Source organism: Esox lucius, chromosome 2, assembly GCF_011004845.1.
Source record: "Esox lucius isolate fEsoLuc1 chromosome 2, fEsoLuc1.pri, whole genome shotgun sequence".
Lineage (NCBI taxonomy): Eukaryota > Metazoa > Chordata > Actinopteri > Esociformes > Esocidae > Esox > Esox lucius.
In genome coordinates, this window is record NC_047570.1 from 18,151,160 (window position 1) to 18,176,945 (window position 25,786).

The 25,786-nt window shown below is 45.1% G+C and overlaps 1 protein-coding gene across 3 annotated transcripts in view; it reads left to right on the top strand.

Annotated features, from left to right (window-relative positions):
• The window catches only part of furina (furin (paired basic amino acid cleaving enzyme) a), a 100,938-nt gene that overhangs the window by 57,486 nt on the left and 17,666 nt on the right, over positions 1 to 25,786 (top strand). For all 3 annotated transcript variants that reach the window (XM_010879675.4, XM_010879685.4, XM_010879669.3), the window contains exons 4-8: positions 8,055 to 8,150; positions 12,094 to 12,222; positions 13,232 to 13,308; positions 22,601 to 22,689; positions 25,077 to 25,249. In XM_010879675.4, the coding sequence (XP_010877977.1) occupies positions 8,055 to 8,150; positions 12,094 to 12,222; positions 13,232 to 13,308; positions 22,601 to 22,689; positions 25,077 to 25,249 (564 nt within the window). The remainder of the gene's footprint in view (positions 1 to 8,054; positions 8,151 to 12,093; positions 12,223 to 13,231; positions 13,309 to 22,600; positions 22,690 to 25,076; positions 25,250 to 25,786) is intronic.

Genomic DNA, 25,786 nt, shown 5'->3' on the forward strand with positions numbered 1-25,786 from the left:
ATGTTTTTGTTCGATATGCTGTTGGTTGACCAAGATTTTTATAGTCAAGCAGTTTAAATTCTGTATTTTCTTCCAAGTCTCATTTACACTAAATTTTTAACTAAATGTAAAGTATCTACATTTACAGTGGGAAGAACAAGTATTTGATACACTGCCAATTTTGCAGGTTTTCCCACTTATAAAGCATATAGAAGTCTGTAATTATTATCATAGGTACTCTTCAACTGTGAGTGACGGAATCTAAAACAAAAATCCTGAAATCACATTGTATGATTTTTAAGTAATTAATTTGCATTTTAATGCATGACATAAGTATTTGATACATCAGAAAAGCAGAACTTAATATTTGGTAAAGAAACCTTTGTTTGCAATTACAGAGATCATACGTTTCCTGTAGTTCTTGACCAGGTTTGCACACACTGCAGCAGGGATTCTGGCCCACTCCTCCATACAGACCTTCTCCAGATCCTTCAGGATTTGGGGCTGTCGCTGGGCAATACAGACTTTCAGCTCCCTCCAAAGATTTTCTATTGTGTTCAGGTCTGGAGACTGGCTAGGCCACTCCAGGACCTTGAGATGCTTCTTACGGAGCCACTTCTTAGTTGCCCTGGCTGTGTGTTTCGGGTCATTGTCATGCTGGAAGACCCAGCCACGACCCATCTTCAATGCTCTTACTGAGGGAAAGAGGTTGTTGGCCAAGATCTCGCGATACATGGCCCAATCCATCCTCCCCTCAATACGGTGCAGTCGTCCTGTCCCCTTTGCAGAAAAGCATCCCCAAAGAATGATGTTTCCACCTCCATGCTTCACGGTTAGGATGGTGTTCTTGGGGTTGTACTCATCCTTCTTCTTCCTCCAAAGAGTTTAGACCAAAAAGCTCTATTTTTGTCTCATCAGATTACATGACCTTCTCCCATTCCTCCTCTGGATCATCCAGATGGTAATTGGCAAACTGCAGACGGGCCTGGACATGTGCTGGCTTGAGCAGGGAGACTTTGCTTGCACTGCAGGATTTTAATCCATGACGGCGTAGTGTGTTACTAACTCTCTTCAGGTCATTGACCAGGTCGTGCCGTGTAGTTCTGGGCTGACTCCTCACCTTCCTCATGATCATTGATGCCCCATGAGGTGAGATCTTGCATGGAGCCCCAGACCGAGGGAGATTGACCGTCATCTTGAACGTCTTCCATTTTCTAATAATTGTGCCAACAGTTGTGGCCTTCTCACCAAGCTGCTTGCATATTGTCCTGTAGCCCATCCCAGCCTTGTGTAGGTCTACAATTTTATCCTTGATGTCCTTACACAGCTCTCTGGTCTTGGCCATTGTGGAGAGGTAGGAGTCTGTTTGAGTGTGTGGACAGGTTCCTTTTATACAGGTAACGAGTTCAAACAGGTGCAGTTAATACAGGTAATGAGTGGAGAACAGGAGGGCTTCTTAAAGAAAAACTAACAGGTCTGTGAGAGCCGGAATTCTTACTGGTTGGTAGGTGATTAAATACTTAGGTCAAATTAATTATTTAAAAAGTATTTTCTGGATTTTTGTTTTAGATTCCATCTCTAATAGTTGAAGTGTACCTATGATAAAAATTACAGACCTCTATATGCTTCGCATATAGGAAAACTGCAAAATCGGCAGTGTATCAAATACTTGTTCTCCCCACTGTATATTATACATAAAATACAGAGTAGCAATTTCACACCATAATTGGCTATAGCCACTGACTTCATGGCTCCTTTTTGAAAATGGCAGCGTTTTTAATTGGTTAAGGGAAGAACATATACAAGGAAGTAAGGAGACCTAGCGACTTGGCAACGAGCACTTCTCTCTAAGCGATGTACAGAGTGCAGAAATGCCCTTCTTTCCATTTGCCTACATGGAGGTTGTATGATTTTACTACTTCTGGTCTCCTAAAAATGTGAGGTGTGCTGGGGTGAGAGGGGAGTTTGACAGGGTTTGTCTGCTGTGCCAAGGTGGATGAACAGGTGGAGCTGCATCACCATCTGTGGATTGACCATTAGTTAGGCAGTGGGGCAAGGGTCAGGTCAGAGGTCACCACTGAGGTAACATACAATCACAGGACACAGGAGCTGTCACGCTTTTAATGGAAAGCCCTGTAGAGTCTGGCTGTCTGGTTTCTTTAACTTAGGGCTAATAAAAGCATCCTAAACATGCTACTCTCATACACATAGGAGTGTGTGCATTTGCTTGTGTGAGAAAACACTCTGTGTGAATGTTTATGAGTACTTTGTGTTTGAGTGATCAGTCCCTGTTTACAGCTCTGTGATTTAGTGTTTCTGGGGCTGTGTGTAGTTCAGTCCTCTGTGGTCCACTGGTCTCAAGATTCCCTCTGGCTCTTTGGGCCAGCCTGTGCTATCAGGGCGGTGAAGGGCGAGCTCTTAGATCAACAAGAATGTCCCGTCATCCACAGCAGACCCTCCACACCACTCAGCTGTTTGTCCCTCAGCGCAGCTCAGGTCAAGATGGGAAGATCAGAAAGAAGTTCTGTAACGCAAACCCACAGCCTAATGCCCAGGAAACACTAAGGCACGCACCGGTTTCGCCCCTGAATGAGTAACGTGGTGCTGCGGTGGCCTGGTTCTGCTAATGGGGAGGCTGGCTCATAGAGAACCATTACCAGTGTGCTGACAGTTCACATGCTGTACGGAACACACAGAAGGTTCACAGGACTGGCTGATTCAGAGCTTACTCTTCCCCTTAGATCCAGAGCACAGAGGTGTGTGTTTGTTTGTGTGTGTGTGTGTGTGTGTGTGTGTGTGTGTGCGATTAAGCTAGAATGAGCAAAACATGTGGTACTGAAGTTACATTCCCAGGGTTGTTCAGTGACTCACCGACATCACCTGGGAACACGCGATTGAAAAGTCCCCCTAACTAACTTTGGCATGTCATGGGAAGGCCGTTGTGTGTTCCTCATATTTAAAGTAGATCGTTTTGGCAAAAAACGGAATAATGAATACACTGGTTTACATTTGCAGGGTCACGGGTGGAGAAGGAGCCGGTCGCAAGAGTTTGAGGAAGGAATTAGTTTTATTACTCAAGTTCAAATGCCGTATTATAAACAAACTGAGCATGGCGTTATTGTTAATTCTATTTTACTACTATCGTAACTGGAAAACCAAATTGCGTTGATAGTTTAATCCTCTGCTCCCAACTGAGCCCCTTCTTAAGTCCTTGGTAACAAATGTATAGTTGAAACATTAAAGTCTAGCGGCAACATTATAGCATAAATCTCCGGTGTAGCCCTGGTACCGAGGTAAAGCACCAGTGGAAATGCGGCACTAGGGAGTCTTTCCTGGCCATCGACTCTGTTGTTGTTTGCATGTTTAGGTTTCAGGTCAGTCGGCCAGCAGATGTGGCCAACTTGGGCCGATGTTGCCTTGAGCCAGTGTACCATGGGAAAGTTTTATGTGACAGATCTCCTTTTAGCCTTAGTGGCACGGCACCACAGAGTGCAGTTCAACACAAACACCCCCCCCCCCCCCCCAAATTCCATCCTCCCCTGGATTCCACCCTCCCCCCTCCCCTGGATTCCACCCTCCACCTCTCCCCTGGACCCCCCCCCCCCCACGTCCCACCCCTCCGCTCGCCACACAGTGTACGGGATTTCCTCTCTGCTGCTGCTCCATTTCCTGTTGTTGAATTCCTTTTCTCCCAGAGCACCTCCGAGAAAGGGGAGCCTCCCTGCGCCTCCTCCTCCTCCCCTCCTCAGGTCAGCCCCGTGGCCCACAGCGCTCACGGCGGGGGGAGATGGAGCGCAAACAATAGGAGTAATAAACCATGCTCATAGACTGTCACATTAGAGTGGACTGAACAGCCAGGGACTGCCAAACCTCAGGCTGGCTGACAGACCCCCCGCTGACAGGAGCTAATGCCTGGCTTCAGCCCAACTGCTCCTTCACATCTAGTGGCGATACATCACTCTGATATTGTCTGGGAGTCGGCAGTTGCTGTTCTCGGGTTAGGTTGCAGCTAGCCCTAAATGATATACTTGTAGCAATGCAATCAGCGCCGCCATTTTTATTAGCACTTAGAGGGGTTCCCGGTCAGATGTCTGGTCAGGGAAATTCCCTGGGACTTTTCCCTAGGTCTACCTTCACTACAGCCGTTTGACACAGCGGCAGGGCTTCTGCCATGGGAACGATGCTACCGTTGGTTTTGTTGCTTTGGCGTTGGCCTAAGGTAGTGTTACTGTTTGGATGTTTTTATCTTTGTAAACGTAGGGGAAGAAAGAGCAGAGCAGGAACGAAGACAGAGACGAGTCTGCTCAGCGTCTGCTGGGCTACATTGTCTAACCAGGCAGCTGGAGTCCTGTGTGTGAATGGTCTAGAGCCATGAGAAAAGCTGTCTCAGATAGCTGGCTTCCGGACCCATTTATCATGCAGATCTTATCACTTAATCGCTTCCCTCTCTTCTTTTCCACCTCAGTCTGTCTGTTTATGAATTCCCTCCCTCGCACAGATTTGTCCCTTTTCAAACATTTGGTTAATTGTCTCTGTTTGCGATAGGGAAACTTTTCCAAAGTCAATTAGGCTTAATGAATATTGGAAACGGCTGTCGTTCTTGCCCGAGGAGTGGATGGTAATCCGTGATAAACTAAAAATGAACAAAGAAAGTGAACTTTTCTTATTACATTGTGAGACAGAAAGTGTTGATTCTAAATCCATCATTAGGAAGGATTGTTTATCCACCAAATTGTACATTTCTCCTCAGTGTTGGGACTAGCATTACCATTGCTAATGCGTGGGGTGGATGGGTCAGTCTATTTGAAGAGGTCAGTCATATGGAAAAGATTGGTTGCTCCTAGAGGTTTAGCCTACCCATCCTTTATGCAGCCAGGCACAACAGATAACCCTGTGCATCTTACGAGAGGAGATTTGGCTACTCTGGGAACGCTCTCTGTCATGGCTGACCTGTTTTAATCAATAACCCCACAGTGGCTGACCCCCTTGGCCGCTGCTGTCTGAGCTTAGCTGACTGTTCATTAACAGACCGGAGCCTTAACCCGTTGTCTCCTATCCCCTGGTTGAACTTGTCCATCTGGAACATCAAGGGTGTGGTCTGTCACACAACAAGGTGACAAACAGCTGCCTGAACTGCCTGATACAGACCAGCAACCAGTCTGCTGCTGTACTGCGGTTGGCAGAGTGAATAAAAGCGAAGACAGGCTTCGTTGGTCAAATGCAGACGGTACACAGTGTTGCCCCTAGTTACCACAGAGTCTGTTGTTTTCATGTAAAGTGAGGTTTCCTTTGTTCCTAATTGGCTGGCTGTGCTCTCACTGAGCACAGCACATAGTCCAGTACCAGCAGCTAATCTACATGCCTGACTAAGTTTCCTTGAGCTGCGATTAAGGGGTCTTGTAGCGGACCTTGTTAATGCCTTGTTTGCACGAGAGCGAGGCCAGAGCGTGGCACAACACAATCAGCCTCCCTCCCTCCATTGGCCTCTCTCTGCCTGGCTGGGCCAGCCACAGTCTGTGGTGTATGGTTGAGTAAGACTTAACAGTCAAGGAAAAACCACGTTGCTCTGGGCCGCGCAAAATCTCTCTTTCCTTTTTTAAACATTGTTTTCTCTGAACCTGTGGCCTCTACGGGGAGCAGAGCAGCTGGGCGGACGGAAGCTGCACACTGGAGCAAATGGCTGATTTACCTTGTGTTCCATGACTGCAGCCAGAATTACAGATAATGGAAACTGTGTTGCCTTCTGACAGGAAGCCCCATGGACCCATGGGTAATGGAGTGAAGACAGGCATTCAATCTCAATAGTCTACCATGGCTGTCTCTCCTCATCTCGCTTCCAACGTCGGCGCTGACATTAAACAGGACAGGTGAAAACAAATTCCTGGTAGGCATCCTGTCAGACTGCTTTCCTCTAGCTTAGCATCAGTGCTGAAAGGAGGAGAATAGGGGGGTAAGCTTCTTATATATCCCTGCCAAGACTGACCGGAGAGAGGGGTTTTGTCTGCCTAAACCTCTCCTGTACGTGAACGACTGTTCCATCCGGACAGCCGGGAACGTTTCCTTCTGGAAGACAAAATCACCTGTTACCTGCTCTTCCATGTTGATGTGGTCAGTAGAGTAGCTCCCCAACCCCAGTCCCTGGCCCTCTAAGTGGGTTGGCCTTGTGAAGGAGACACCCACGTGGAGGCGTCTGCCTCAGTGTGGTTCTGAGTAACTGCCGACCAGCGCGAGGCTTTCGACACTGATTCATGTAAACACATCCGATCCAAAAACTCCAGCCACTCTTTGTTTTCCTCGTGTCAGGACGACCTGCGGTTTAAGTTGGCAGATGGGGAGTTCCTGGTTGTCCTTCATGCCTGTCTCTCTGTCCTTGAAGCAGTTTCTTGTCTCCCTGTGGTTGCTTGTCTTCCGCATCCCAGTGTGCAATCTGCCTCTGTCAACCCTTTCTGCAGACTGCCAGCCAGAGCTGTCAGGGGGAAAATGAACCCCCCCCCCCCCCCCCCCCCCCAGCGTGGCGGAGCACAGCGAGTAGGGAGACTAGCGGAAAAGTGTGTGTGTGTGTGTGGGATGTCATTTTTACACTACACTGGGTTTATTTAAATGAACAGGACTTGATCCTAGATTAGCATCGGAGAAGCGTTTCTTTTATAGTCTAAATGGGTGAAAATGGTAATTGTCGCATGACACTTTCCGAGATAACGTGGGACACTTCCAAAACGAAACTCCCGGTGGCTGCGGAGGTCTAAACGCAACTCGCTTGATGTGTACTGGAGCAGAATGAACGGTGACAATGGATGTCTGGTTTTGGATGTCAAGAAATAACAACTGGTGTTGGGTAGCGACTAAAACATCTGACACTGGCAATGAAACAACCCTTTCATCACAAACAACAGCACACGTTTCCCCCGTGAGTGCCTTGTGAGTTACCAGATGAACAGCACTGTGCCCGTGAGTTCATATGCCTTCCAGGTCAGTGTTCTGGCCCAAGTGTTTCACGCGCATGTGTATGAAAAACACTATACGTACAAGCACTTTGTGTTGAAAAAAGGACTTTTGAAGTGCATTTGATTGATTGATGGAGTGCGAGAGTGTGTGTGTGTACACTGTTGAGGGTGTGCGTGATGGAATGAAGGAGTGAGAGAGAGTGTGTTTGTGCGCGTGAGGGTGTGCGTGATTGAACAAGGGAGTGAGAGAGAGAGTGTGTGTGCGCGTGAGGGTGTGCGTGATTGAACAAGGGAGTGAGAGAGAGTGTGTGTGCTCGTGAGGGTGTGCGTGATTGAACAAGGGAGTGAGAGAGAGTGTGTGTGCTCGTGAGGGTGTGCGTGATTGAACAAGGGAGTGAGAGAGAGTGTGCCTGAGCGAGGCTGTCGTCTGTCTGTGTTAACCCGGGTGGTTGTATGTGTGTCTCTCCTTGTCTGTGTTAATGTGGATTGGCGTGTGCATTTCTGTGTTCTTGTTACAGTGTGTGTGGTCCTCTATCTGCCCTCTTCTCACAGTTTTAATTAGTCTCCGCCTGGGCATTCATTAGGCTCTGTCTCAAATGAGCAGCTCCTGAATATGCAGGGTTGAGCCGCTGCTGCTTTTATCTCTCGCATCCCGTTTCTCAGGGAAATTGGATGTATCTTTAATTTGGGTGGACGGTCCTATTGGATCCTGATCGTAATTATTCCTCCTGGCCGGTACCAGTGCTGTTCTTCCAGTCTGTCGGGTTCCATATTACCAGACCTGCTCTGTAGTGTCCTAGTCTTGGTTCCAGTCTCCTTAGCTTACATTCCACTCCTTGTCATTTCCAAATACTTTTTGAAACATGTCTTGAAGTACAGTGAGTGGAATGTAAACTAAAGGAACTGGTCTTCAGTGTAGTAACGTCCTTCCTCTGGCTGAAGCCGGTGTTCTGTTTTAGTGTCTGTCGCATCTGCGTAATAGGAATACTGCTTAATATGAAGCTGGAGCTGAAAATCCGATGCTATGATGACTAATACCTTTCTGTGTGTGGACGTGTGTGTGTGGACGTGTGTGTGTGGACGTGTGTGTGTGTGTGTGTGTGTGTATGTGTATGTGTACATATTCTTCAGGTGAAGTGGGCAGAACAGCAGCAGGTGAAGAGCAGGAAGAAGAGGGACATCTACACAGAGCCCTCAGACCCCAAGTTCACCCAGCAGTGGTACCTGGTGAGTAGACTAAGTCTCTTTCTCAGTGTTCTTTCACAGTCAGGAAAATATTAGGAGAAATCTCTCAAATACATAAGGAGAGACTAAAATCAATAACCACTCTCAACGCTTTTCTGTTCTCTACAAAGATGCGTGTTTTTGAGCCACAATGGCTTTTTCAGTGTGTGCAGTCACATTTCAGGAACAACCTCCGACAACCTCAGACGGCTGCCCATCACTGAAGCCACTGTGTTTTCAGGAGACAGTTCAAACCTCTTGTCAGTTGATCAGTAATCCGTCGCTGTGCTTGGGCGGTCTGCTGTGTTTTGACTGGACACCATGGCTCAATAGTCTCTTATTAGAAAGGAAATTACTTAAAAGCCCATAATACGGTGCTAAATCATATCCCAGCTCTCTCTGTTTCATCTGTCGGCCCATACTTAATAACTCAAACTGGATATTTCCTTCTTGGCTGAGATTTTTTTATCACACTTTTCAATACACTTTATTCATAGCTGGAGGTCCTTTGTCTAAAGGAGGGGATGCAGTAATGTGTCACGGTTAATGCCAAATGGACTGCTTAATGACCATAGCCTTTATCAGAACTGCATACACATTTGGATTTTCCAATATTAAATTGAATTCATTCATTTATTGTATTCAACAGACAATGGCGCCGTCCCCAAACGAGGCTGTGAATGCAATTAAAGGACCAAAATTAAACCAATTGCAGAACTTGTGATTTCTTCTCTTCACTGTGCTCCACCTTTAATTATTCTAAAAGAAGGTTCCAGGCAGTATGAAAGAGTTAATTGTAATTCTCAACAAGCAAACCTTCCTTACTAATTCTCCAACTTGCTGGAGATGAAGCAAATCCAATTTTCCCCATGTCCCCAAGCTGTTGTTGGGGAGTTGGCCGGGGTGTGGACGGGCTGCTCACTGCACCAGTGTTACTAGCTGTATTTAATTCCCCTCCGGAGTTCATAGCACTACCACACACCACTTGCTAGCTATCTCTACTGGCACACGGAATAGCTGCTGCTGGTGGGGACCGCTCTCTAGTTGGTTTTGTGAAGGGTATTGTAGAGGGGGTTTAGTAAGGGTATTGTAGAGTGAGATGTAGAGGGGGTTTAGTAAGGGTGTTGTAGAGTGAGATGTAGAGGGGGTTTAGTAAGGGTGTTGTAGAGTGAGATGTTGAGGGGGTTTAGTAAGGGTATTGTAGAGTGAGATGTAGAAGGGGTTTAGTAAGGGTGTTGTAGAGTGAGATGTAGAGGGGGTTTAGTAAGGGTGTTGTAGAGTGAGATGTAGAGGGGGTTTAGTAAGGGTGTTGTAGAGTGAGACGTAGAGGGGGTTTAGTAAGGGTATTGTAGAGTGAGATGTAGAGGGGGTTTAGTAAGGGTATTGTAAAGTGAGATGTAGAGGGGGTTTAGTAAGGGTGTTGTAGAGTGAGATGTAGAGGGGGTTTAGTAAGGGTATTGTAGAGTGAGACGTAGAGGGGGTTTAGTAAGGGTATTGTAAAGTGAGGTGTAGAGGGGGTTTAGTAAGGGTGTTGTAGAGTGAGATGTAGAGGGGGTTTAGTAAGGGTGTTGTAGAGTGAGGTGTAGAGGGGGTTTAGTAAGGGTGTTGTAGAGTGAGGTGTAGAGGGGGTTTAGTAAGGGTTATTATTATCAAGGATGAAGTGGACAATTGCATCATTTTAGCTGTAGCAAAATAATATCTCTGTGTATTAGAATCAGCTTGTCAGGTAATAATGCAGGCTTCTCAATAAGACTAGGCCCAGCTGGTCAACGTTTATCCTGTACAGTTTGTCTCTATGATAGGGTGACTCTGCTGCTGCTTTCTCTGCGTACTAATACGGTAGTTAGCTATAACCACAGCTCATATCCCTGGTCTGTTTTACGCAGAGAAATGTCGGACAAAGCTTTAAGCACCATTTGAGATTTCAAAGGCAGCTATGTTCATTAATGTTCCAAGATTTAGGGCAATATAAATGTTGAGAGTAAGGAGGTACATGAAAAGGACAGACATTCTAAAGTGTTTAAGGAGGAATAGTTGGACAATTACAAGAAAGGGAGGCATTTCTGGTGTACTTCCCTCCTTTTATGCACTGAATGATTCAACTCTGAGCAGGCTTGTCTGAGTGGGATGAATCTGCACAGATCAAAGCTTTTGTCATAGTTATCCCACAGTGAAAGCCTTGGTGTCTGACACGCTAAATAGTTTGGAGGTATTGGGAGGAAAGTAGAAGGAGAAAGCTTTTCATGGAAATTGCTCTCAATTGAGGTTACGTTTTTGTTTTTGTTGACTGCAACATGAGGAGTATTTGTCCAAAGGTCAAGTCCAATGTCAAGAGAATACTTGGCTGTGTGAATCTTTCGTTACTACAACCTTGCTGCTGGTTGACCACAGATAGACACCCACTGTTGCATCTTCCTCTGCTGCCGCCTCCAGTCTGATACGTCTGGTCTGAGACTTGTGCTTCCTGCTGTGTGATGAGCATGTGTGTTGGCCTACCTTTCTGTGGAAATGTCCTTTGTCTGTCTGTAGCACCACACAATAATAGCTGTCTGTCTCTGCCTGTCGGGAGCCCCAGGTAGTCGTCTTCACTTGAAGATGTTTTCATGTTCTTTCTGGATCGATTATGTATTTAAACTGTGGATGACTGTGAATTGATCAGCCTCCATATTAGCATGGTGAAGAACTATCAGTCCTCTGTAGGAATAAAAGAACTGTACAATATTTCAATAAAACAATTCAAGCTCAAATTGATTAGTGTCTAACTATTCCTTTATTTAAGTGGGACTGTATTACTACTTTCTGTAAAGACCAACTTTTGGCCAACCAAAAATGCACAAATAATGACTTTAAACTATACAAACGAACAATCCACCATCATACCACGGATGAGGGTAATTGAATGCCATCAAAAGGAAAATCTATAAGGTATTTTCCTACAGAATTGCCATTTATTACTGAGCTCTACATCTTCATCTAAAAAGTATTTTTGCAAAAAAATGTATTCAATTAATCAAGGAGTGAGTGATAACCAGTCAGATTGAAGTATCTGGGAAGAGGTCGTAACTAACCCGACATACCAGCTGAATCACACCCAGTGACTGCTGTCCAATTGAGAAAGAAGCAGTTTGACAGGTTTTTATGTTCCAAGTCTGTCTTCAAAAAATACTCTAGCAAATAGGTTTTTCGATATTTATTATATTGTTTTATTTTTCTTCACATACAAGCATTTAATTATTTGCATTAGAAGAGTATAATATCAAATGTAGACAAATTTAGACACAAACACATTTCTATAGCTTCCATTATTCCACGATTGAACGCATAGTGCCTTCAATGTCCCCTGTCTGTTTTCCATGGTTAACAAACATCATTGCTTAGGCATCAGTTTGGCAGTCTGAGATATGAACCGGTTTTTCCATGATCTGTCCCTATCCAGTTCTATTCCGCTTTTCTTTGTCTTTTGCCGATTTGAAATCCCTCCACCCCAATCGTGTGCTTATTTTAACATGCACAACTCAGAAATAACTTCCTCTGTAAGCTGCAAGTCTAATAGCCCCTCTTCCTCCCTGAGCTGTCTGTGTTTGCATGTTTCAATAGCATCAGCTCCTTTTTGCTCTTGAGACAAGAGTGCGGTTAACTCTCTGTTAAGCCAGCTTATTCTAATTTCCCAGTTGATGAAGGTATATTATTACTATTTAAAAAGATGGAAGACTGATATGTGCTTATAATATTCACATTTTACATAAGACACAGCACTCAAACTCATCTACAGTATATATCTCTGTTTGGAGATGAGCTGAGAGTATTTCATTTATTTAGATCCAATAAAAAATGGATAACTCAAAGATCTGTTTAATATATGATGCGTTGCTATTCGTTTCACATGCATGTCTTGTCATTGATCTCTAAACGCCACTGATTGGTGCTGGTGATTTTTCCTCCACAGTACAATGCTAATCATCGGGACCTGAATGCTAAAGGTGCTTGGGAGATGGGATTCACTGGGAAGGGAGTTGTGGTGTCCATCCTGGATGATGGTATTGAGAAGAACCACCCAGACCTGATAGCCAACTATGTAAGTATCACACTCCTCTCTCCTCCTCTTAGCTTTACTGTTTGGTCTGCCTGTCAGTTGTGTATAGTGGACTCCTTCATGTGTCATCCACATTGTCTTCAAGAGTTACTGAAAATGCGCAACCACAATGGCCCAGACATTGTTTCACAATCATAGTGAGGGTGCTACTATAGGCCTACTGGTTTGCTAAAACTCTCCATTCTCAACCGGAGTATGGGCTCGTATTTTCGGCACCACACCCACACACACAGACCCATTACTCTTGACATTTCTTCAGCTTGATAAAAAACTGCTGTCAAGGGCTGCATGAATGCAATGTTGTTTCGTTGTGTTCCTTCTGTATCTTGCTCCAGGGTTATTGATACTAGGGGGAATGTCAGTGTAGATGTCAACTAGTGCTATGATGTTGCTGATTCAGATCTTTTCAGTGTTGTTTAGTAAAAAGAACGCTGACCATCAGGAAGACATATGGTGCACAGACCCACCTCTAGCCATTCCAATGAACGATTCAGCTTTAAGTCACTACAAAAAGACTAGTCCGTGAAAGTTGTTTGAAAACCTTTGTCGAGTGGCGGCGTACGGTTAATGTTTCATCAACAACTCTCTGTCAGTCACCATTGTAGTTAACTGGAATGCCAAAATGTTGCTAAACTGGATGGTTCTACAATGCTGGTTTATCAATACCACCACTTGACGTTGCAGCTGTTACTTCTTGAGGTCGGTTTACAAAAGTGAAGTTGGAAAAGCTCCAACAGGTATTATAAATAAAATGATGATGTGCACAAAGGCTCCTGTTTAAACAGAACAGCCTAATGGGTTTTTTCTCTCAGCTCAGTTTTATTCAAGAGGCATTTAACACAGTGTAGCCAGCTATTTATTTAGAAAATGTTTTAATTCGGGTTCATGTGTGAACCGTATAAAGAGCCATCAGTACTTTATTGTAAGGTTACAAACTCATGTACCGTTGTAGCCCAATCTGTCAGTGATTCCGGTTATCTGTTGCCTTTAGGACCCAGACGCCAGCTACGACGTGAATGACGGAGATCCAGACCCTCAGCCACGATACACCCAACTCAACGACAACCGGTAAGCCCCGGGGGTGATGGGCGGCACCGCTCCGGCCCAGGTCTGCTGCTGAGATAGTCAGCTGTTACACTGTGTCCATGGCTGTTGGAGCTGAACTGCTCCAACTGGAAATATATAGAGGACAATGCAGTGAAGGTTTTGCGTTGAAAGTTGCAGTTGGAGGAATTTCCGTAGGCCGGAAGTCAGACTGAAGTAATGCATTCTTCGATGGGCCAAGTGCATCTCAATGTGTTTTGGGTCTCACCCGCATGGAAAGCAAACACATCTGCTTCACAGTCTTAAATCACCCAGCTGCTACCAGGGCATTTCTATGGCCTAGTTAAATTGAGTAAATCTGCTGAGATTAAGTGAATTTGTTAAGAAAGCAGATTTACTGCAGTGGCCTGAGCAGATAGCATTAAGACTAGTTTACAACCGGCCCTGAAGTCTTCCCTGCTGCCCCGAATTGATTAAGTTAACTTAATCAGTGTAAACCAAATAGGAGAAATCTCCCTAGCTCTGGAATGGCCTGCTCTGTCTCTGCTTCCCTGCCTGCATTTCCTCACTGACATCAAATGTTGGATTTTCCGTAATCTGCTGTTTTCAGGCAACCAGCCAAATATACTTTTTCTTATCTTGAGGCTAACCATGATTGGTGAAGACAGGCGGAGGGGGTTATAGTTAGGCGCTGGTGGAAATCAAAGGTCCCTGGATGAGCCCGGGTCTGGGGGAGGCCCAGCCGCATGGATGCCAGGCTGGTGTAGCCAGAGAGGGAGATGGCCTCCAGTAAAACCACAGGGCTACTTACACTACTATCCTGAATACAGTTAGAGGTCTTAGCCCTTCTGCTGTCAAGGAAACAAAGGTACAGTAAGGGCTTATGCCAATGGAGCAATGCAACTCAGCCATCCATGATTGTGATTCCTCCAGCATACACACAGCCAACAGGCTCGTCCCGTGTCCCATACAGACTTAGAGTCCTCAGCCGTTATCTCCGGCCTTCCAGCTCTGCCTTGCTTCCCTGTGAGTGTGTGTTTGTCCTGTGTTTGTGTCCGGTGTCTGTGTGTGTCTGCTCTGTGTGTGTGTGTCCTGTGACTGGGTGGGTTCTCTGTGTGTGTCCTGTGTCTGCTCTGTGTGTGTGTCTGCTCTGTGTGTGTGTCTGCTCTGTGTGTGTGTCTGCTCTGTGTGTGTGTCTGCTCTGTGTGTGTGTGTCTGCTCTGTGTGTGTGTGTCTGTCTGTGTCTGTCTGTGTCTGTCTGTGTCTGTCTGTGTATGTGTCCTGTGTGTTTGTGTGTGTCTGCTCTGTGTGTGTGTGTGTGTACCCGTGTGTGTGTGTGTGTGTGTGCACCCGTGTGTGTGTGTGTGTGTGTGTGTGTCTGCTCTGTGTGTTTGTGTGTGTGTGTGTGTGTGTGTGTACCCTTGTGTGTGTGTGTCCTATGTGTGTGTGTGCCTGTTCAATGTGTTTCTGTTCTGTGTGTGTGTCTCTGTATGTGTTGTGAGGAAGCAAGTATTTAACCAGTGTGTGTAACTTCTTGGTGTTGGTATAGGCAGGAGTGTAAACCCAATGTGGGCAGGCTGAGAGGAGGTCTGTGTGAGGGTCTGTTCCCGGTAGAACACCCAGCTCTGTCCTCATCCATAAAGCTTTCTTTCTTATCCAGCAACCTGCCAGCAGTAAGGTCTCCTCTGTAGCGATTTAGCCCTGTGTCCACATGGGATGTTCCTCTGTCTCTGCAAGCCGTCCTCCTACTTAGACTTCGATGCTCTCTGTACGCTACACAGTCCAGTTAGGAGCCTCTGATGACAGACGAAATATGAATTTAGGGAGGGTTTTTTCTGTGTTGAATGCTTACCACCAACAAAGTGGTACAGGCTTTACTTAAGTGGTGCGATGCGAGGGGGTGTGGTATATAGCCAATATCCAATGAATAAGGGTGTTTTGCACAATGCAGCGCAGAGGGCCTGTACATAGCCCTTATCCATGGTATTTTAGCCATATTCCACAAACCTCTGTGGTGCCTAATTGCTATTATAAACTGGTTTCCAACTCAATTAGAGCAATACAATGTTATCTCATAGTATGTGATGTCATACTCGTGGTATACAGTCTCATAAACCCCAGCTAACATCCAATCAGCACCAGTGGTTTATAACTGATGTAGCGCGTTAGTTTCGACCTGAAGATCTGAATTGGGACTCCCTTGTTGATTTTTGCAAAGGATTCCTTTTCTGTTAGTTGTGGCAGTTGGTAGAGCAGTGAGAATAGCAGTGCTATGGTTTTCTATTTTCCTGGAAAAAGCAGATTTTATCATTCAGTTCCGCGACGGCTGTACTATGGCAGATATCATGATATTTTTATATATTCAATAGAAATAGATAGAGATTTGGCTCATTAGAATTTTCCATTTTGAATGGAGCATTACCATTCACTTGCCTTGCTTGCAAGATACCGTCAAGGCTGATGTACTTTGATGCACAATACATGTACACTCAGTCATGCAGCGGTATATTCAGTGAACATTTGTGATATTGCTGGTAGAGCTTCAATTAATAGCAGTAAGTATATGTGATCCATCTTCTCACCGCAAGGTTTTCTAGGGCTGTGTGTTGGAGTGCGATAGTCTACTTTGTGGCAGGAGGACGACCTGGTGTGTTGGTTGTTTTACTGTGTAAATTCTGACACAACAACCAAAACACCAGCTGTAAACAGGAGGCAACAGTGGTCTTTGTATCCTGTTCCCCCTGTTTCTCCATCACATGTCCAGCTGTGTGCTTCACATATCAAGTTAACACACGTGTTTGTATCCTCGCCAAGGCTGCCGGAGGCCAAGTGAAAGTTCAACTGATGTTTTAGTTTTCCTTTTGAAATACTATCCGTCATCGGTGGGGACAGCTTGTCTTTCATTATAGCCCATCATTTATTTGGAATGTTAAATCACTCTTCGTAATGTGTGTGGTTTTGGGAGGAAGTCTTTCAGGACCGCTCTTCCACGCAGCTCAGGTTGATTCGTTTTACGGCGTCCCATATTAGTCACACAATAGGTTTGCTTTGTATTCCCCCTCTGCTTCCATTCCATAAACACTGGGGGACCTTTTGTCCTACAGGTCAACTCATTAGTCAGCTGATGAAGTAGGAGCGGGCTGGAGCACTGGTCCAGATTTACCTCAGAGCCAAGGCCCGGCAGGCTGGCAGAAGTGAGCAGGGAGACTAATGATCTGCTGGGGCCACCGGCCTAGCCTCGGAGAGGACAAATGATTTTTTTCCCTTGGGGTAATTAATGCAGGTTAGGAAAAACAGAGTTAGTGCGAAGAGGGCAGATCCAAGCCATCAATTGCTCAAAATGACATCTGAAAGGGAAGAAAGAGTGCTCACACAAAGACACACTGTGGCTTAGTCCCAGACAGCAGCCTGTTCTGGGCATGAACATAATGCCTAAATAGTGCCGTATAGGGAATAGTGTGGATTGCTTAGGTTGGAACAGCCACACGTGCCTCGGAGGGGTTCACCACGCTACGCAGCACTGTTTTGCTTAACTGGAAACAGTGTTTGTCAGTGGAACTTCCAAAGTTCCACCTGGAGTTTTTCCTACATAAAAATGTATGTCTTGTTAAATGGCTTCCATTAAGACGCTTGCCTTCTAACAGTTGGGTCTGTTTGAAATGCATTATGGAAGTTGCACCTGTAGTTTTCCCTCGTATAAACATTTATTATGCTAATATGAAGGCCTTTAGGAGACAGCTGTTTGCCGTGGGTATGTGAGCAGCAAATTGGCTGCATTATCACAAAAGTTTACCATGGCCTTGTTGTTATCACACACCCGTAAGGCAGCTATGTTCTATAAAATATGACTTCCAGCTAAGAAAAAGGCAAATTAGCATTATTAGAGTGTTAGAATAATGTTGTTTTAGCTCACCATGGAAGTTAATTTTTATATTATAATATGGCCTTAGGTTATGTTGGTCCAAACTTTGAGAAGTTTTGTTGAATTCCTCTATTGTTTTTCATTCTGACATGGTCTACAGTATCCTTCCAACCAGTTCACCTTCATTTTATACATTCTGGCCAGCTCAGTTGAAGACAGGCTTTGTCATCGGTGTTAACAGCCTAGCTGAGGACTTCTCTGTGTCTCTGCTCCAGTGGTTCTGGTCAGGCAGAATTGTAGCTCCTCAGGGACCAACCTCATTTCCTGCTCTACTGCAGCCAATGGGGATGGAGTTGACCCTTCACACTTTCACATATTTTTTAGTTTTACTCTTCAGGGTGATATTTTGGGCAGGGTAAGCAGATTCTAGATACATTGCCAAAAGCACCAGGACCAGTTAGTGTTCTGATGGGATTGGCCATTTCCACCTAATGCAAGGTCGTAGATGATTGGTCACTCCTCATTATTGGAGATGACGATGAAATTGCCCTTTGACCAGTTCAAGGTCAGATTTGAGTTTGTTTAGGATTGTGGAATCTAAAATATGTTTTTGTCTAACATCCATCTAGAACACATAGTCAGAGTTAGTCTGTGACTTCAGTGAGGGATATCTTGATGACAGTACTGTAGCATTGGGGTACTTCACCAGCCTCCTCGTCTGTCAGTGTTTTTCTAGAGTAGGTGTTCCATTGACCAAGTGATATGATAAAAGTGTGGATTTGTGTCCTCTGAATGTGAGCTACTCTAATGATTAGCCCTGGGCTTGTTGCTGTGGCTGTGTGACTTCTCTCCATACTCCACTATGGGGCAAATATGTCCTTAATCACATAACGCCTGTTGTGTTAAACCCATTGGTTTTTTGTTGCTCTTATCTCCCAAGTTGCAAATGATCCCTGTTGTGTGTCGACTGCAGTGTTACACAATTTTTTAAGTGTCACATGTTATTAGTACCAACATATTATCTCCTATTGGTTGCAATTGTGTGTGCGTGTGTGTCTGTGTTTTAGACTCAGAGATTATAAAGACTGTCATTTTATATCTCTAACAAATACAAACCCGATTCCAAAAAAGTTGGGACACTGTACTAATTGTAAAAAAGGAATGGAATAATTTACAAATCTCAAACTTATTTAATTCACAATAGAATATAGATAATATATCGAATGTTGAAAGTGAGACATTTTGTAATGTCATGACAAATATTGGCTATTTTGGATTCATGAGAATTTCATTAATCACAAATAAAGTTCAGCTCTTCATGTAGGATTTTCCTGACATTTTCTTAGTTGCATCTCAGAGCAAAAGCCATGGTTGGCAGAGAGCTTCCAAAGCCTTAGAGGGATCTCATTTTTGAGTGATATCAGTCAATAGAACGGTACAAAAAACCCCACAGTGAAGCATGGTGGTGGCAGCATCATGCTTTGGGGCTGTTTTTCTTCAGCTGGAACCGGGGCCTTAGTTAGGGTGGAGGCAATTATGAACAGTTCCAAATACCAGGCAGTTTTGGCACAAAACCTTCAAGCGTCCATTAGAAAGCTGAAGATGAAGAGGAAGTTCACCTTTCAGCACGACAACGACCCAAAGCACACAAAAGTATGGCTTTACAAGAAGAAGATTAACATTTTGGAATGGACCAGCCAGAGCCCTAAATCCAATTGAACATCTGTAGTGGGATCTGAAGAGGAATGTGCACAAGAGATGTCCTCGCAATCTGACAGATTTGGAGCGCTTTCCCAAAGAAGAGTGGGCAAATATTGCCACGTCAAGATGTGCCATGCTAATAGACTCCTACCCAAAAAGACTGAGTGCTGTAAGAAAATCAAAAGGTGCTTGAACAAAGTATTAGTTTAAGGGTGTGCACAGTGAGTTTTTTATTTTTCCCCCTCAAAAATTTCAGTTTGTTTTTCAATTTAGTTGTTCACGTTATAGGTCACATTAAAGGTGAAAAAGGTTCTGACATGATTTATCTTTGTCTCATTCTTTTACATCACAAGAACCTGGCATTTTAACAGGGGTGTGTAGACTTTTTATAACCACTGTAGATAATATTGAATAAAACTGAAAGGATAATCATAATCCATCACATATAATGATGAATAAAACTGAAGGTATCATTTATAATCCATTACAGATAATGTTGAATAAAACTGAAGGGATAGTCACCAACCATTCCATACAATGTTAATAGTACTGGATGGGTTATTATAATCATACAGATAATGCACCTCCTCTGTCAATATTGTCATTATTCTTACCCGCATGGTCAGATTTAGTGTTTTTTGGTTAGGTGTGGATGTCAATGAGGTATATTTTTTCATGAAATATTAAATGGAGGCCAACCCACTCGCATGAATTGGTGGCTTGTGTCCAGGCAAGTAGATTGAGGTAATTTATATTATTTCATACCGTTTGCGGTTATTATATGGTCAAGAGTTTTACTGTACACATACACTGCGCTAATATAGAGCACAGTTGATGTCGCTGTTCTCCGGTCGGTGACTGATGTTGAGTGAGTCTGCCAGTGTGTCAGATCAGCACAGACTGTTTGTCAGTTAATGATGTGATTGGAGTTTTATGTCCCTGCCTTGTTAATGTATCTCACCGTGATGATGCCCTCTTTCTCCTCTGTAGGAGAGACGTCTTTGTACAGAGTGCCTTTATAGTATATATCTGTGCTCTGTCCCTCTACCGACCTCTGTTAGCGTTCTGCAAGGTTGGTTTCAATCCCACACCAATCAATGGAAATCAAATCGTTTGAGTTTGTAAACAAAACATTTTCTTGGAAGACCTTGTTTTTGTTCTTCTATTCGATAACGTGACAGCTTGTTGGACTCAAATACACAGGCCCCAGTACAGTTCCACCTAACGTTAGAGTTACCCACATGCAATTCCTCCATTGACAAAACCCATAAAGAGCCATTTCTTCAGCAGTTCCATCACTTCCTGAAGTCCCCTTTTATGGTGGGACTAGACCTTACTAGACTGAATGACTCGGTTCCCTCTCCATTGGAGCAGATATCCAGGGCCTGTAAAGGCCCACTCACACTGTGGATGTGATTTAATGGCTCCTGACATGGCCATTCATGTCCTCCATAGGCTCTGAACGACCAGATAAGCACATTATGTCACTGTGAGATGGACCACTGCGTTGCTTGTTAGGCGACTTACCCCAATGGTGTGACGCCTGATCCTGGGAAGTCTTTTATTTTACTGTTCTTTAACCAGGCAAGTAGTTTAAGAAGCAATTCCTATTTACAGCAACGACCTGGGGGGAATGTTACGGGGGGAGGAGGAGCAATTAGGGGTAACTCTTGTTCTGGGACAGAACGATGTAGCATCCACCTTGGCGGGGGGTTACAACCAGGGACCTTTTGGACACTGTTCAGATGACTTAACCACTAGGACAGCTTGCTGCCCCAAACCTTATGAGACTACAAATGCCAATTGGTCTCTCTGGGAACATTTTAAAAATTGACTCTCAGAAAGAACATTTCGCATCAAAAGGATAGCGCATCTTAGATTCTGGAAGATGTTCAGCTTGTGATATTTCCAGTGTCCTTTGATTTGACCCTATCAATGTGACGTGCCACCTGAATGTGTCATCTTAGCTCTATGTTGATATGTCCTGGATGTGTCAGAGGCAGATATGATCTGGGCTCTGAACACTGACTCACACTGTTACTGCGTGAGCTTGGCCCTAGCCCGCATGCTGCCACAGACACCTGAGATGTGCCGTATCGGCTGTTTCGTCGCTGGCCTGCATTCCTCCCACTACAAAGGGATGGATCATTCACAACACTGCCTGGACAGAGATCAACAGGCCTGTCCCGGTATGAAAGTGAGGTTTATATTAACTGCCGATCTTCCACTGTCAGTTGGGCACTGGAAGATGGGCACTGATATCGGTGTACTGGGTTTCAGACAACACGTGTATTCCGTGTGACTGTGTTTTTTCGCGTACCCCTGCCGTGTGTGAGACCGAGTTTCTCATGCTCTCGTTCCGTTGTTAGCCCAAGTTCTGATCTTCGTGAAGTCTTATTTGAAATCCCTCTTCACGTTGTACCCAAGACTAGTCCAGCATACTGTTACGGGCCCTCTAGCCCTGCAGTTAATCCTGGTCCCATGACACTTGTTAGTGGGACTCTAAGCAGTCAGGGGTGACTCTTGCAGTGACATTAACCTTAGACCCTTAACTCATAGCTCTGTCTAAAGAGATCTCAGGGGATTGGGTGATCCACTGCCACGGCGCAGTGCTTTCTGACCCTGTTGGTTGCCGGGGCTCTGCCTCCGGTGTGGGGTTAACAAAGGGAATGCATTAGCCAATCCCAGTGCCTATCAGTCAGTCCTGGAGAAATGAGGTTAAAGTGTTGTGGAGGTCGTCGGAGAGCAGCTGACCCTGAGGTCAAAGAACTGTTTTGTCTGCCTGAATTAAATGTCAGTTTTGAGTCACCCCACTAAATCCCCTGACTTAGGCCTCTCTCTCATATTCTTTAATTGCTCATTGAGGGCCACGGCTCGGAGTCTGTATATGCAGCCTGTTTCACAGAAATGTGGTGACTCCGTGTCAGTGCTTCACAGAGCCACATGCAAGTTATGAACAGAGAATGGGCTCTGGTAGAACAGTACGGTAACTGTGTTTCAAAGGGAATCTGTGGTTAGCTGGTCGCTGTGTTGCTGGGTAGTGGATCTCCTCTGCTGATCTGGCATGTCCTCAGCCTTACTCCATCCCACTGATTGGCCTGGTGTCCCCTGGGGAGCCGGCGGTCTGGAAGACGTTTCGAGGACTGGTGCAGCAGGGCGAGCGGAAGAACAAGCCTGACTTGAATGTGATGATCCATCATTCTACGCTCCGTAAGGGCATTCTCCTACCTGCAGCGCTGAGAGGGGGAGATCAAACCAGAGACCCGGGACTCATGAAAAGCTCATTGTGCAAATGGCAACTCTAAATCACTTGTTCCAACCACCCCCCTTGGCCCTCAAGGACAGACCTGTTAGAAAGGCATAGTTAGGTGGGTTATAGCTGTGCTCGCTCACTGGCTGACTGACTGGCCGTTTTCTCTGGGCCGCCGAGTCGTTTGGGTTGAGAGGCAGCAAGAGCCAAGACTTGTCTTCATGAGTTTGTTTTGATGTGGATAGCCAGCTTGGACCACAGTATTGCACAGAGTGCATTCCTCCATAACCTCCTGTATCTATTGATCTTTTCTATTCAAGAGAGCCATTCATAGATAATGCACATGGTCTGGAGAGAATTATATAGTTTATACGTCAATTTAGCTAATGTACACATGTCCAAATGGGCAAATCACATCAAGATGAGCAGTTTTATTAACAATATTTCTTTATTTCTCTGTTTGTCTGTCGCTCCCCTCGCCCCCCCCCCCTCCCTTTCTCCAGGCACGGTACCCGTTGTGCGGGCGAGGTGGCAGCGATGGCCAACAATGGGATCTGTGGGGTTGGGGTCGCCTACGACGCCAAGATTGGAGGTATGCTGCCGCTGAACCCGAGGGGCGTTGATGTCACCTGTTTCCTTCGCTCCGTTTCATATTCCCTGTGTTTCTAAGACCGCTGAAATTCCCATGTATGCTGCCTCAGTACTCTTCTGAGCCGTGTTTGAGTGGGCGCTAGTCAGGGTAACGCTTCCTCCTCCACTTCTGGCCCAAGATGACAGCGAGGCTCGGTGAACATTAGTTATGGGTTCTGTGGGGGGGTTGGGGTGGGGGGTTGTGTGTGGGTGTGTGTGTGGGTTTGTGGGTGTGTGGGTGATAATCTCTGTGTGCTGCATGACTCTTCTCTGCCTGTGCCTCAGTGTAAGCGTGTGTAATCCCGTTAATTACAGCCATCTCCTTTTATCCAGTCAGTACATGCTGTATCTCATTAACCCTCTGCAGGTCTCATCCACGACGCCGCCATTTCCACATGCTTGTCGGGAATCCGACCCGTAGTTTTTCCTTCTGGTCACATCATCCCAGTGTCTGACTGCCGCTGTTTCTCTGCTGTCACAATTAGTCCTCTCTAATGAAACCCCTGAAAACACACATGCACACAGCTTATTGGCTGTGCCAAAAATGACCTGCCTCATCCAACAGTTCAGCTGAAGTTTAACCACAGTGTGCTTCCTGCTTTCCTTCTCTTCAACGGTGACTCCCTAATAAAGGTTGACTTGGGACTGGGCAGTGATTAAACAGTCTGCCGTGGAACCTGAGCGTTAATGAGATGGTTAATGAGCAGGAGGATCTGTTCACCTTCGTCAGGCATCACAGAGGACAAAAACCTTCGGAAAACAACCACAGTTCTTCCAAGACTGCAATAAGGTTGCCCTGTGAGGCGTAAAGGAGATTGTTCCTGAGGAACAGCAGGCTGTCTGTTCATTAATGGCTAGATAGTTAGTAAATACTCACTTCTAGAAATAAAGATTGAATTCCTAGAGGCCATACGGTAGATGGCATGTTACACTGCTGAACTGTCCGAGTAGTGGGATATTTCCCTTATACAACATTTCAGAAATGCAATTGGCAAACTCCGAAATAATTATAATTATAACCAAATCTTGATTTTTCACCGAAATGTGTTTCATTACAACCTGATCATGATCTAGCTAGTCAAACCATTATCAATGTTAACCACATTGGCTGACTTTATTATCAGCACTATTCTGACTCGAAAGCACTGGAATATAAACTTGATTTACCATTTAAGAGTGTTATAACAGATTTTATAGGACCCTGAAGATATATAAAACCCTCAGAAGAAACTTCAAACAATGTTAACCAAATAATACAAATTATTTGTGTAAAGCGTTTTTGGGGGATTATATTCAGATGTACAGTATATTTTCCTTCACATTGCTTAACACAAACACACGAAACCATTTAGGTTGTCCCGATTAGTGCCTCGTAATGTTCAGTTGGTAGAGCAGTGTGCTTACAGTGTCAGAGTTTTGGGTATGATTCCCTCAGCTGACTGTGTAACAAAGTATGAAAAAGTATGCACTTCCTGACTACAGTAACTAGCTCTGGAAAAGTCCATATGCTAAATGTGAAGTGTAGATATCACATCGGATCATTCTATGGCTTATCTGCCAATGACTCCGTTCGCACTGTGGTCACTCCACCGTGGGTCCTACCTCAGTACCAGAGCATAACCTTTGGACTCTAATCCAGGAACCTGTATTGGCTCCAAGTCATCCATAGTGGTGTCCATCCCTTCTCCGTGTACTGGTGGCAGGGACGGAGCAGCAGAGATACATGGTCTGCCTCATTTAAACCTGTGTTTTCTCTGTTCTGAACTGCCGTACAGTACATGCTGCCTTTGGAGACCTTTAACTTACCCTGCGTGCATCAAAGCAGCTGACACGTTTGTTTTCAAGATGTCTGCCTTTGATTTCTCAGCTCTCTCTTAGTGCTTGGCTTGGAGGGGTATGAGGAGGCTCTCTTAGTCCCAGAACTGCCCTTGAGGCCAGAGCTAGACATTTGTTGAATTGAATTCAGAATGGATGGCTTTAATACATGAAAGCCCTGGCATATTCTAATCCCAAGTGTGTCCCAGTGTGTCCCTCTGGCATCAGCTGAGTTGTTATTCAATTCTGGAGGGACAGGTTGTCCAAAACAAAGTCCACTGTGATTCAAACGTTTTGTTCGGGGAAACAGAATGTTTTCATTCATCACCTGTGAGTGATCCTTCACTGTTTGCAGAGCTTCTCCAGATGTACAGCTTATTGAGTGGATCTCTAAGTCTGCGGCCGACTCCTTGTCTCACTGTGAAGCTTTGCTATTGCCGGGTTTGATTTGAACCTCACCTGCAGTTCTCTTGGAAGAAAGAGGTAATTCGTTGTTATGTTGACCATTTGTGCCCTGTGTGCTTGTGCGTCTAGGAGTTCGAATGCTGGACGGGGAGGTGACGGACGTTGTCGAGGCCCAGTCTCTCAGTCTGAATCCGCAGCACATCCACATCTACAGTGCAAGTTGGGGCCCAGAGGATGATGGGAAGACCGTCGACGGCCCCGCCAAGCTTGCCAAGGAGGCCTTTCTGCGTGGCGTGACCGAGGTGTGTGTATAAACGTCTGTGCATTCTGGGAGTCGTGTCCCCGGTTCGGCTGTTCCAATGCCTCCCTCTCTCATCAATAGTTGTGTGTGGAAGCGGTGTGCTGTCAACAGCGGCAGTCATTATGTATGGAACTATTCAACCCTTTGAAAGCCAACTGAGGCTTGAACAAAGCAAGCGCACTTTCTGACCCTGAAGATTATGAATGGGGGCACATTCTATTTGATTTGCTGTGCAAATATAAGTCTTTCTAACAGCCACTATAGGTGCAGGCCTGTACAAACACTAGGAAGAAAGATTATCAGTAAAAACATAGATAACACTTTGCATTTATAGGCCCCTTAAGTGCACTTGCACAATCATTTTCACTTACATAACTGCCACAGTTGGATAATTTATTTCATAATCTGAGCGAGAGCTGTTGACAAGATGAATACAGGCTGGGTGATATTTGTGTTATTAAAATATCTCACTAGAAAGCTATTTAAACTCAGAGAGGTTGTTTCCTCTGAATGTGAACTGCTAACAGAGTCAAATATG